We start from the raw sequence: 14,240 nt of genomic DNA, 5'->3' as shown, positions 1-14,240 counted from the left end.
TGTATTAGAAAGTCTCAGTCATTTACACTTCACTGGTCTGGAATAGCTAAAGTTAACAGCTAAAATAACAGCGGCGTGTATGGAAGTACGGTATAAAACAGACACGTAACCCAGAAATAAAACATCATAAACGATGTTAGTGTGTGAAAAATAATGAGTAAGTATGTGTATGCTAAGTATGATCACGGCGGCACGGCGGTCGAGTGGTTAGCGCGCGGACCTCACAGCTAGGAGACTAGGGTTCAATCCCAGCATGTTCTCCCCGTGCATGCGTGGGTTTCCTCCGGGTACTCCGGTTTCCTCCCCCATTCCAAAAACATGCTAGGTTAATTGGCCACTCCAAATTGTCCATAGGTATGAATGTGAGTGTGAATGGTTGTTTGATTATATGTGCCCTGTGATTGGCTGGCCACCAGTCCGGGGTGTACCCCGCCTCTCGCCCCCGAAGACAGCTGGGATAAGCTCCAGCACCCCCCTGCGACCCTCGTGAGGAAATGAAAAGTCAGCATTTCCAGAAATGCAGCAATGCAAAGCATTGTTTGACAGACAGTACAATTGCATGTGAGAAAATACATGCCAGGCAGCACGGCGGACGAGTGGTTAGCGCGCAGACCTCACAGCTAGGAGACCAGGGTTCGATTCCACCCTCGGCCATCTCTGTGTGGAGTTTGCATGTTCTCCCCGTGCATGCGTGGGTTTTCTCCGGGTACTCCGGTTTCCTCCCACATTCCAAAAACATGCTAGGTTAATTAGCGACTCCAAATTGTCCATAGGTATGAATGTGAGTGTGAATGGTTGTTTGTCTATATGTGCCCTGTGATTGGCTGGCCACCAGTCCAGGGTGTACCCCGCCTCTCGCCCAAAGACAGCTGGGATAGGCTCCAGCACCCCCTGCGACCCTCGTGAGGAAAAGCGGTAGAAAATGAATGAATGGTCTGTTTGAATGAATGAATTGGGCGACACGGCGGTCGAGTGGTTAGCGCGCAGACCTCACAGCTAGGAGACCAAGGTTCGATTCCACCCTCGGCCATCTCTGTGTGGAGTTTGCATGTTCTCCCTGGTTTTCTCCGGGTACTCCGGTTTCCTACCACATTCCAAAAACTTGCTAGGTTAATTAGCCACTCCAAATTGTCCACAGGTATGAATGTGAGTGTGAATGGTTGTTTGTCTATATGTCGCCCGAAGACAGCTGGGATAGGCTCCACCCCCCGCGAATGAATGGTCTGAAATATCGATGGATCTGTTCTGATGCATGTATTAGAGTTGTGTATAATGCTTATGTAAACAAAAATACTATTTTAGGACATTCTATGTCTTATATTCTTCAACTTCTGACAATGTCCATGTTTATTTAGCCAAAGAACCCAATATTCTTTGTGCCCTGAAAAATCCGTGGAAATCGTCCTAAAGGCCGGTACTGAAGGGGTTATCTTTTGAAAAAGGACCGGGACTGAATAAGCTAATCAAACAAAAGATGCAATTATTCAGTATAATGTATTTATGCTATTTCATAAAGACTCGGTAGCTCCTCACCTGAAATAAAAACGTGGGGGTGTTCACATCGCCTTGTGTCTCCACAGCGTCTTCCAATCCCTCTAACTCCACTGCGGCAGATTGATGGCCGCGCTCTTTAATAGATGCACAACAGTCCCCGAGCACAAACGGCGGAAGCAGCCTTTACAAACGCAACACGGAGATAACACGAAAAGTACAACCCTTACGGACAAGACGGCTATTGAATGCAGTCTCTGGGCGACGGCGGGAGTTAATGAACGGAATCGATGACTGCAATCACCATCTTTCATTTTAGTGATTAGTTACGGCGAAGATGAAGTGGCACACGCTAATCGATGCCTCTTGTCTTCCTGTCCTCCCAAATAAGCAAGACTTTTAATGTAGCGCTGATGGGCTCGGCGCCACAGGGCTCAAATCCCACAGACGCTCCTATGAATGAGAATGAGGGCGGTTTGACATTTTTACTCGGACGCAGTATTAGTCTATATATTTGACCACTCTGTCTGTGGTCCATCTTGTTATGCCCGATGCTAGCATGCTACCTTCACAGTTGCAAGAAGTATTAATGTGTTGTTTCAGTGACCACATTCACACAACAGCTTCTGACAAAGATCCGATATGTGGGCTTTTAAACTGATCAATTCAACTCTCCATTGATTTTCCCCTCACTTCTTTTGAACGTAGCTTAAATATTTCGCTGCTATAGAAGGTTTTTAACGGTTACGTAATAATTGGATTCTTTTCCCAAAAGATTTTTTTTGTCCGGAGATTACCGCCGTGGCGCTCCGATTTGCCGAATCGTGACAGGCCGCTATACGACGTCATTTGCAGCGTTTGCAGCGTTGCCTGCGCGTCCAGGTACATTGGAAACATAGTCCGATTTACGCATATACCAGATATAAATCCGATATATGCGTAAAACGGACATTTTCCGGTATACGCATATAACGGATTTCGCTTATATCGGACAAAACCAGTGGGAACAATTGAATCCGATATATCCGAGGTTTACTGTATAAATATATGTACACAGTCTGTTTTTTTTTTTTTGTTATTCCGGAAGTGCAGTCTGATTGTTTTTCCTAAAAGTCCAAACTGGGCGTTAATGTAACGCATATAGTGAAATCAAAGGAATACGCATGGTGGTCCAAAAAAGTGACCTTGTTTCTTATTTCCTGTCGAAAAAGTCAGTCATTACCACACAGACGAGGGCCTTCAGTCATGAAGGATACCCCCAGTAACATCTCCACAGAACCGCCATTTGACGCTCATGAACAACCTGAAGCTCCATTATTCCAATGACCGAAAAAGTCACAGGACCATAATACCACCACCCAAACATCTCAGAATTTTGTCATGCCAGTAACGTTGGAAACCATCAAATTTTCCTCCACCCTTCAATGTCCCATGATCTGCAGAACCTCCAGATGCTAATACCACTCATACGATTGGCACAACGTCAAGGAGAAAGCAACTAACTGTCCCTTTCTGAGCCTTTGACGGATATGCACCCTTTTTTTCAATCACCTCAGATGTCGCCAAAAACACGTAAGGACTGTTGTAAAATGTCAGGAAGCACCTATCACACGGTAATATGTCTTGTCCTCCACATGGAAGTCATGAATATTAAGTGTTTTGGGGCTTCTATTGTGCTGAGCTGTGACAGGTGCCCGGGTTGAGAGAGAGATTGCCCAACACAAGGATCTGATGCTGCTGTCAGACTTTCTGGACCATCTTTCAGCTTGGCCTAATCACATTCTCCACGCTGTCAGTATTTGGATAGGATGGTATTTGGACAACTCAAGAGACTTAGAATCAGGATTCTGGTTAATCCATGAAAAGTAAACACCCCTTTTCTTCTCTGGGATGAACTGCTGGTTACTTTATAAGCCAGTCTAATTCTGATTCTTCGATTCGTTTGACTGTCCATTGACATATGACGTCAAACTTGGATTTTCCTAGTCGACTTTTTGGATGATTCGGTTGTCAACAACTTTTTTCCACAAAATTCCATACAACATCTCAGCTCACGTGCGGCCAAAGCATCCCACACTTTGGTGACTCAGTCTTGGTTTGTTTCTCATTGAGTGAGCATCATTCATAATCTGAGACATTTTCTGTAATTTTCCTGTAATCCTGAGAGGCGGGGTCCACCCTGGACTGGTGGCCAGCCAATCACAGAGCACATATAGACAAACAACCATTCACACTCACATTCATACCTATGGACAATTTGGAGTTGCCTGGCATGTATTTTCTCATACATTGTACTGTCTGTCAAACATTTGCTGCATTTCTGGAAATGCTGATTTTTCATTCCCTCACGAGGGTCGCGGGGTGCGGGAGCCTATCCCAGCTGTCTTCGGGCGAGAGGCGGGATACACCCTGGACTGGTGGCCAGCCAATCACAGGGCACATATAGACAAACAACCATTCACACTCACATTCATACCTATGGACAATTTGTAGTCGCCAATTAACCTAGCATGTTTTTGGAATGTGGGAGGAAACCGGAGTACCCGGAGAAAACCCACGCATGCACGGGGAGAACATGCAAACTCCACACAGAGATGGCCGGAATTGAACCCTGGTCTCGTAGCTGTGAGGTCTGCGCGCTAACCACTAGACCGCCGTGCCGCCTGGCTTGATTTTTCTCACATGCAATTGTACTGTCTGTCAAACATTTGCTGCATTTCTGGAAATGCTGACTAAGTTAAAAATGTGAATGGCATGATATCAAAAACATGTTTTTTGAGGAATACCTGGAATGTGAAATGATAACAATTTTTCATTACAAAGATACGTATTTCAAGAAAACAACCTGACCGGGTAAAGCCGGATAAAGCCAATCAGCTACCAGTCCACGACCGTCGTCATCATTCGATATTTGTCTCCTGGTCATATTTTCTTACAGTTTTATAAATTCCCCTCCTATTTCTCTTCAAGCTTCTCTGTAGCTCATTAGAGCTCATTACCGCAAGAACGTGGGAGATGATGCGATGAGCTCAGTGTGGCCTTTTTTTCCCGACATGTGCAGACCAGCATGTCTGTTTTATGACAATCTGTTAACACAAGAGGACGAATATATAACTGCCTCAGTTATGATTGTTCAGCGAAGCCGCATGAATTATTGCTACATCCTTTGCAGAGTCGTCACCACTCCTACTATGAGAAGCTGCATCGAGCATTCTAAGAGGGCTTGATTTATTCATCTGCATTCTCCACCGACAATTTCCATGATATAAAATAAGAATATAGAAGACCTGCAATGAATTTAATGCAGGGCCGCAATAATCTACGGTGTCATCACTCAATGTCAGTTTATTGAATCCTCTCTGGACAAGTAGCGCTTTTTCCAGGTTAATCAAAGAGAACATTCAGCTACGGCGTGTCAGCTTTGAGAGCGTGTCATACAGGTACTAATTCAAGCACGGCTTGTCAAGATCAGAAGCTGGTCTGCCTTTTTTTTTTTTTTTTTCCCCCCCGATATTGACTTCTTTGTGCAAATGTGTGGCACTTACGACACTTGACAGCTTCTCTGCTGCAGTCCTGGCTCGCAGCTTTTTGAATTTGCACCTCGCTCATTGACATTCACGCTGCCTCCCTTTTTGACGCCGATAAGCAATCGCCCATGCTTGTCCGCTAACAACTCTGGACATGTCATCTGATGGCGGTCTCGCTTACGGCGGTGTCTTTCTGTCCACGTCAGGTACACAGAGGAGGAGATTCGACAGAAAGTGAGCACGTTCAGACAAATGCTGATGGACAAAGAAGGTGTCATCACCAGAGAGGGCTCACAACCTGTGTAAGTGTTGGTCTAGCTTCTCGCTTAAGCTTCTAGCTTAAGTTGGTTTAGGTTGATGAGAAAAAAAAATACATTCATGCTATATTACTTGCATCATGTAATAAAGGTTTGTAAGTTAATGATGCTTTAATATCTAAAAACACTACATGGTGTCCAATCATCATGATTGTTATCCCTGACACTACAAGGTATATATAATCATAATATAATATATCATAATAATCCTAATATAAGCACAGCATCTTTGCGTACGTCTCGTGAACTTTTTAGTTCATTTATCCATTTTTATGCTTGAAAATGCTTAAACTGTGTACGCAATGTTTATGATTTTTCTTCAATATGCATATCTTAATCTTAATCTTAATATATTGTAACTAATAATAGGCCGTATTCAACCAAAAAATAGCTTGGCAGTCTACCCTAGCTATATCTACCGTATTTTCTGGACTATAAGTCGCTCCGGAGTATAAGTCGCACAATGCCAAAAATGCATAATTAGGTCGAAAAAAACATACATAAGTCAAATTTTTTGCAGGTAATTTATTTTAACTATTTTATTTTAACTTTATGTAACATAAACACTTTTTTCATTTATAAGTCGCTCTGGAGTATAAGTCGCAGGAACAGCCAACCTAGGAAAAAAGTGGTACTTATAGTCCGGAAAATACGGTGTTTGGATGGTAACGATTATTTTTTCAGTCGATGACCGTATTTTCTGGACTATAAGTTGCTCCGGACTATTAGTCGCACAAGGCCAAAAATGCATACTTAGGTTGAAAAAAAAACATACATAAGTCGCACTGGAGTATAAGTGGCATTTTTTTGCGGGTAATTTATTTTATAAACTACTTGACCAAAACAGACATTACGTCCTCTTGGAAGGCAAGTTCTAACATGAATAAAAGAATAGAGAACAGGCTGAATAGGTGTAAGATATGCTAACACAATGGTTATTCAGCTACACAAAAACATAAACATGAACAGAAAAGGTGTCCAGCGTTTATGGATCATAAACACTTTTTTCATTTATAAGTCGCTCTGGAGTATAAGTCGCAGGAACAGCCAACCTATGAAAAAAAGTGTCACTTATAGTCCGGAAAATACGGTATATGACGCTTGACCGGACGGTGAATTTGGGGAGATATATAATATTATATAATATTATTTATATTACATTATATCATTTATATATATTTAACATTTATTTTAACATTTATATTTCACATTCGTCTTTAGTTTTAACATTTATTTTCTTATTTTTTTATATTCATTTATAAGTCGCTCTGGATTATAAGTCACAGGAACAGCCAACCTAGGAAAAAAAGTGCCACTTATAGTCCGGAAAATACGATAATTCACTAAAAGCATTGCTAATGGGCATTACAACCACACGCAAGAAAAAATAAAATGTCCATTTGATGGTCTTAAATCCTCACTACGGAGTTTATCTTTATTTTCTGACCCAACAACATCAGCGGTGAGTGAGTGTTCTTGCCCCCCCTGAGTAAGTCCTTCAAACTGTTAGTGTAAATAAAACGGAAAGTCGGTATAGCGGTGGTGCCGTGACCTTGTTGTCTGTAAAGTAATCACCAGTCATGGCACCCTGCTTCCGTCTCTCAAACTCAATGAATGATCCTTCCTCCTCTGCACCTCCGCCGGTCTCTGACATTTAGGAAGAGTAGACTGAAAAGTGCAGGCTGCCTTCCAAGAATGCAGGAGGACTTATAGAAGATATTGATGTACATAGAGGAGGATAAATAAAAGCAAAGATGTACGGTAGGAGTGCCGCATTAGAGTCCATTTAGGATTTGAGGCTCTGATGGAGTTCCTGCAAAATACTCTGCGAAAGCCTTGATGGAGAAAACCGGAAAAGGTTGCAATTTGCAAGGATGTCCCTGACACTTTTACAGCCCTCTGCACTAACACAGGTCTTGCACAAATAAAGACCGTAGTTGGCAATGGATGGCTGTCGAGACAAAAGAGGCAACAGTATAGTAGCTTGCTTTTAATACTTGTGGTAATGGTAATGGTTGAATTTCATTTGAACATGCATCAGATTACAATTGAATGCATCACATAATCAGTTCACAGTTCCACATGTCCAAAAGGAGTAGGAAGAAGCAAAGCTTATTAAATCCCCCCCCCCACTCCATCTGGTGCTTTTTTCAATCAGTAACTGTTACATTTGTTCACTTCCTGCTTTCCTAATATAAAGTTGTTTTTTTTTATTTTATTTTTGTCACGTACCGAAGTACGAGGTGATATGACCATACAAGGACATAATCGATACCATCGTAACTGTCAAGTTTTTTGGTATTTGTATCTTTAATGCGTTTTATCAACTCACGTCGTCAGTGGCAAAAGTTAGGACACCCCTGGGTAAGTGGTTAGCTTTTAAAAACGTCAGTGGAAATATTGAAAAATGTGCAGTCATTGTACAAGAACAATGTCAAAACATGATGCAAAAAAAGGCTTTACTGTAAAATTTTTATTTTTATTTTCATTTTTATTTTTATTTTTATTTTTATTTTTATTTTTATTTTTATTTTTATTTTTATTTTTATTTTTATTTTTATTTTTATTTTTATTTTTATTTTTATTTTTATTTTTATTTTTATTTTTATTTTTATTTTTATTTTTATTTTTATTTTTATTTTTATTTTTATTTTTTGTCATGTACCGAAGTACAAGGTGATAAAAAAATAAACACTACTCAGGCTGCACCTCAGAATTATTGTTCTGCACAAAATAAGATGAAAAATAAATAAACAAATCAAGAATAAAGAAAATCAATCAATCAGTAATAAGTATAGCTCAATCAGTAATTATATAATAATAATAATAAAACGGCAAATAATAAAAACTTAAGAAACTATATATAGTTGGTGGGTAGACAAATATTTTTTTTCAGATTAAAATTAACAATATTAACAGTTATTTAACCTTTAACATGAACATTAATCAAACGTAATAATTTTTTTCTGGGTACATGATACCATACAGCATCCATCTCAAACTTGCGCGGGCCGCACTAACATTAAACTTTCATATCAAGGCGGGGGCCTCAAACTAGTGTCCTGCGGGCCACATTTGGCCCACGGGCCACGTGTTTGAGACCCCTTCCAAATCAGAAATTGCTGAGCAGGTCTTAGACGGTTATTGGACTCTTATTGTGGAGAATTCTTGGAGCAGTCACCAAAACATCCACGGTGCTGAGAAGGCTTGATAGAATGTGACGTGGTCGGAGCAGAATTGATCTGTTTGGCAGGTTTTTTTTCTGCTCCTGAACGCAGGCAGGCTGCATCATAAGCAGACATCCACAAGCAGCTTCCTTATTCAGTTCATCTTTATTCAAATCCCATATTTTTGCACAGAGCCTAGTACTATTGACCGCCTGAGCCCCTCAGTGGCGGCTTACCGCTTGTACACACGGGCTGGAAAACAGCCTGGAGCAAACACGCTCGCACGTAATTCTGTTTACCAATATCCTCAATTGATTTCATGCTGGGGAGCCGGGACCACTAAGTCATGTAAAGTATAAAACCTCCCACAGATACTTTGGTCTTACACACAAAAACTGTCCAATTTGAATGATAAATAGACCTGAATACTGCAAGATCAGCTGATGTCACTGACCCCCCCCCCCCCCCCCCCTCCTGTCGTGTTTTAGGGTCAACCACTTGCACTACTATCCTGAAAGGTACGAAGATGATGCTGAATTGGTTGGCGATGAAGACGGAGACTACGCCTACGATGATTATCACAGTGATAACAGGTCCATCGCATACTCAAACACACGCACGCACGCACGCCGTCATCATGGTGGCTCTTGTGATAAATTCAGTCTCCAAAACCATCGTCTCAGGATGAAAATGTCCTCACCAAGCTCGTGTGCCCGCTCAAAGTCAAATACCTACTATTATTATTATTATTATTATTATGGTCATTATTGTGTTTTCAAAGTAATGATTCAGATGGATGCTCTAAAGAGTGTAATCTCCCAGAAAATGATTTCACGTTGTGTATCGGAGCCTATACTTGCTGGAAAGGCTTCAGTCAATTGGCTTTTTGAGACAGAGACACATGGAATCAGATTTCTTCCCCTGCAGATAGCGCCATCAAACCAAGGGAAATCTATGAGCATGCAGAGTTGCGAATGCTACCATGTAACATAGGCTATAGCATTGGCTATAGCATTGGCTATAGCATTGGCTATAGCATAGGCTATAGCATAGTCTATAGCAGGGGTGCTCATTAAGTCGATCGCGAGCTACCGGTCGATCGCGGAGGTGGTACTGGTCGATCGCTGGTCGATCGCGGCGTGACATTAAAAAAATATCATCCCAGCATCAATGCCGTCACTTGATTGATATACAGGGCAGCCATTCAGATGACAACTGAATGTTGCCCTTCGGGCGACCAATCAAATCAAACGACGTCTCTAAGTGCAGCAGAACTTACGATGTCAGCCTATCATCCATCCCTGTTACTTGATTGACATATAGGACAACCAGTCAGATGACAACTGAATTTTGACCTTTAGGTCACCGCTCATGCGTAAACAACGATGCAAAGTGCTAAGCTAGTCGGCGAATTGCGAGATTTTAAGCCCTCGCTAAAGTTTATGGTCACTAAAATGAGTGAAGGAGCTGGACCAAGTAAAAAGGCAAAAACATATCACTTCCATACGGAATGGGAGGTGGACTTTTTTTTCACAATGTCTTTTTCGAAGTGCGTTTGCCTCATATGCCATTCTACCATCGCAGTACCAAAGAAGGGAAATGTGGAGTAATGTGGAGGTAATTACAAAAAATGTTAATTATGTGTGTTTTGCAATATTGGCTCATTTGGTTATGTAAGGTACATCAACATACATTGTACGTACAAATAATCCTCAATACATTTGAAAATAAATAGATGTTTTGCATTTTTGTAGTGGGTAGATCATTTTGACTCTGTCATTTTAAAAGTAGCTCGCATGCTGAAAAAGGTGTGAGCACCCCTGGTCTATAGCATAGGCGATAGCGTAGGCCATAGCATAGGCCAGTGGTTCCCAAAGTGTGGGCTGCGGCCCCCTGGTGGGCCGTGGTGGTACTGCAGGTGGGCCATGAGAGGTCATTAAAAATATGATTCATTTTTGCAAATATGATTTTTTACATTATTTTTATTGTAAAATATTTATAGCACGATTTAAAAAAATATATTTATATATATATTTTATATATATTTATATATATATATTTTTATATATATATATATATATATATAATAATTAAATAATATTATATATAAATAATATAAATAATAATTAAATAATAATAATTTAATTATAATAATAATATAATAAATAATATAATAATAAAAATAAAAATAAATAATAATAATAATATATTATTATAGTTAATCATAATAATAATAATATTATTATATATTATAATTATTTTGTAGAAATCTGACAAAATGCTGCGTTCTCAGAGCACTTAATAATAATAATATATTATTATAGTTAATCATAATAATAATAATAATATGTTATTATTATTATTAAGTGCTCTGAGAACGCAGCATTTTGTCAGATTTCTACAAAATAATTTTGTTCATCACTCACATCCCTCCTCTGTTTTTCTATGAATGTATCAGACTGAAGAGGAAATCCAACAGCTCTCCATCTCCTCGCCCAAAGAAAAAAAAGAAGAAGAAATCCAGCCGCAGGAGAAGTAGGTGAGTGCTCTCCACCTCGACAAGGATCTTCTTCTATTTATTTTTTCTGCAAGGATCCCCTATTGTACATTATTTTCAAATAGTTTGTGGTAGGTGAAATGGAATTTTTTATTTTTTTAATTTTTCATTGTTTATTGTTGTTCATTGTTATGGTTATTCCTTACTGATGATAAAAATTTATTTTGGAAAATGTTTCATGATTGATGATTTCATCCTGGATATTGGACAAAATAAGTATACAAAAGCCTGATAGTATCATGGTTTTATTGAGTATCTTTGATATGAACTGAAATTGCATACTGGAAAATGATTTGCAGTGGAGGTCATTACTGTTTCTGCCTCAGAGATCATACTGACTAAGTACAGCTACTTAGTCAGTGCGCTAGCAGGCTCACCAGTTATCATAAATTTTTTTTCTTCTAAACTTGAGAAGCCGAAAACCTACCACTTCCACACATAATGGGAGGATAACTTTTTTTCACTCTATCATGTCGGACACGCTACAGCTGACTTCATGCAGTGTTAAGGTAATGTGATGTAAGTTAAAGTCTCAAGGTTTCGTGTCAATACTGCCGCCTAGTGAATATGTTTTGACAAATAATAGACCGTAGTCTACCACGAAGCGGCTTAATTTATTTGTTTTTGACAAAAATGCTATATAGTGAGGGAGCGATAATAAAACCGTGATATTGCAAGGGATGACTGTACAGTATATACAGTATATACAGTGTATTGCCAAGGAGTCATCAGATCAAAGGCAAGCTTCAGACACAAATATTGACTAAATTCTAACCAAGGTTTGATGCCGCTGTGAGGCTGACTACACTACTTTTGTCTCCATCTTTAGATTTGGCAGTTCATCACCCACTCGCAGAGAAAAGAAGAAAAAAAGTGGCAAGAAACACAAACGTGACAGGTGTGTGTGTGTGTGTGTGTGTGTGTGTGTGTGTGTGTGTGTGTGTGTGTGTGTGTGCGAGTGACTGATGTTCAGGGATGAAGTCTGGCTTGTACCAATCCCCAGTATAGAGTTACTGACTTTACGTCGACATTGATCACTAATCACTACCATTATTTTCACCTTTCATGCTTCGCCATATGTTGCTTTCACGTTCACTTTCACTCTAGAAGACAAAGATGCTCAGCAGGGAAGAATGGAAGAAAAGAAATTGAAGGACAGGAAGAAAAATGGAAGATAAAAAAGGAGAAAATACAGGGAGGTGCAGGATAATAGGAAGGAAAGAAAGGCAGAAAAGGACGAGAAAGGAAAGATCAGATGGTGAAAGCAAAGAAGAAGAGTCGCGTCAACGACAGGTAAGAAGGCAGGAGTGAAAATGTGCTTAAAACTTCATCAAACCGTCACGATTGCTTCGATCGCTCCCCCCGCTCGCTTCTCATGCAATGGACTATTCCATTTTACTGCGCATGTGCAGAATGATACAGGAAGACAGTAGTAAAACAAACTTGCTAAGCATAGTTGGTTGGAAAATTAAGGCGAAGGAGAAGTCGAAATGAAGAGAAAACAATAGGAAAACAGTTTTTTTTTAATCAAAAACTGGTTTTGACAGTAATGTAACACAAGGACAGCAGCAGCAGTGACGTTTTTCATCACAAAGGTGAAAAGTATTTATAAGAAAAGTAATAAGACCAGCGTAGCTACTGTGAAAGATGGAGGAGACTCGCTAACATTCTAAGGCTGTTTTGCTGCATCCTACACGCCTTTAATCTGTACGGGTTACAATGAAATCTCGATATTTACCAAGCTTGGTCTCAGGCACAAGTCATGGGTCCCCCAATAGGACCCAAAAAAGTGGACTGTTGTGACGGGGCCATCTTTAAACCGTGATTGAGGGCCCATTGAATATTTATGCTAACATGCAGTCTGACCAGAGCTGGCAGATTTTGCTGTAGAGTTGAGCCAAAATACCTCAAAAGGTTGTGCAACAAATCATCATTTTTGTTCAGGCTGGTTCTCTTGAACCCTAATTCAGCAAAGACTGATTTTCATCTCTTCATTTTTTGTAGTTTTCATTTTTTTTGGCATATGGGTACCAACAATTTCCACCAGGTAAGTCTGAGAGGGAGAAAATCATTCTGTTCATGGTGTGTATCGTAAGGAATTGAACCCATTCTACTGTTGAATGCCCGCTCTTCGAAGCAGGCCTGAAAAGGGAGCCGATCCCCACGTTGCCAAACACAATGACACCCTTGTTCCCCACTTGTCATCGATCCCGCTTCTTCTTCAATCCCTTTTGTCCCCTCTTCTGTCCCTTGAGCCTAAAAACACCACAGCCGCTCTGCAATGCAGGTGTTGACGCATGAATAATGTATATCTGACACACACGCGCGGACCGCATGAAGGGTTCCACCCCAGAAACAGCCTTCCTTGTTGCTTTTTATCCTTTTAGGTTCTTCATAAGGACGGGAAGGGATGGGCGGAAAATGACTTATACGGCGGCTTGTTTGTCACAAACACTTTTGGAGCTCTGTGTTAGGGGAACACACTTCCTCTGTTTATGCAGCCGGTACGCGATTCACGATTTGTTCAGTGACATAAACAGTAATGACTTCTGGAGGAACACCTCGTTTTCAGTAGCTCCCAGTCGGTTCCCTGGTTGACAGTCAATCAGCCCACTTCCGCTGTACACCGTCGGTAAGAATCGGCAGGGGAGACGTGGGAGTCCTCTGTCAAATGGCAACAAACTCCCACGGCTCTGTCTCTCTCATCTCCATGGAAACCGCACTGAAGCTGAGAGTGATGGGAAACGACTCAATATGTGTTAACAGTAGGGATGCTCCCACCAGGGTTTTATGCTGCCGTATTAAATTGAGGTTTTTTTTAACGTTCTACCAGCGCAAGATAGCTTCCGTGGGATGTGTTGGTAGTTAAGTTCCACACAGCAAACATGATGTTTTTGTTTTGGCACTCCACTGTGAAGGAAAGTGCGAGGAGCACGAAGGATGCATGGAGTGCTGCCGACTGCGATCGTTCTAGCTGGCATTGAAAGGCGTTTATCGGCATATACCGATCACGTAATTTTCATCAGCTGTTAACGATCATTGGCCGATAGAGCGGTGCATCCGCTAATGACAGGTATCGGTGACTGAACTGACATACTGTCCTTCACTTTATTGATACCGATATTGTTAGGCTTCGTCTACTGGGATGCTGCAATATACGTTTTGGAAAAAGTGCCAAAAT

The 14,240-nt window shown here is 40.6% G+C and overlaps 1 protein-coding gene across 3 annotated transcripts in view; it reads left to right on the top strand.

The window, feature by feature from the left end:
* srrm3 (serine/arginine repetitive matrix 3) overlaps positions 1 to 14,240 on the top strand; it is a 62,462-nt gene that overhangs the window by 33,913 nt on the left and 14,309 nt on the right. For all 3 annotated transcript variants that reach the window (XR_009132122.1, XM_058087774.1, XM_058087773.1), the window contains exons 3-6: positions 5,225 to 5,320; positions 8,991 to 9,095; positions 10,961 to 11,041; positions 11,889 to 11,957. Coding sequence is in view for 2 of the 3 variants with exons in the window: in XM_058087774.1 (XP_057943757.1) it covers positions 5,225 to 5,320; positions 8,991 to 9,095; positions 10,961 to 11,041; positions 11,889 to 11,957 (351 nt within the window). In the remaining variant the exon portion in view is untranslated. The remainder of the gene's footprint in view (positions 1 to 5,224; positions 5,321 to 8,990; positions 9,096 to 10,960; positions 11,042 to 11,888; positions 11,958 to 14,240) is intronic.

The sequence above is a fragment of the Doryrhamphus excisus genome, chromosome 11 (genome assembly GCF_030265055.1).
Source record: "Doryrhamphus excisus isolate RoL2022-K1 chromosome 11, RoL_Dexc_1.0, whole genome shotgun sequence".
NCBI classification, from domain to species: Eukaryota; Metazoa; Chordata; class Actinopteri; order Syngnathiformes; family Syngnathidae; genus Doryrhamphus; species Doryrhamphus excisus.
Note: the sequence above shows the minus strand (reverse complement) of the source record. Positions and strands in the feature narration are given on the sequence as shown.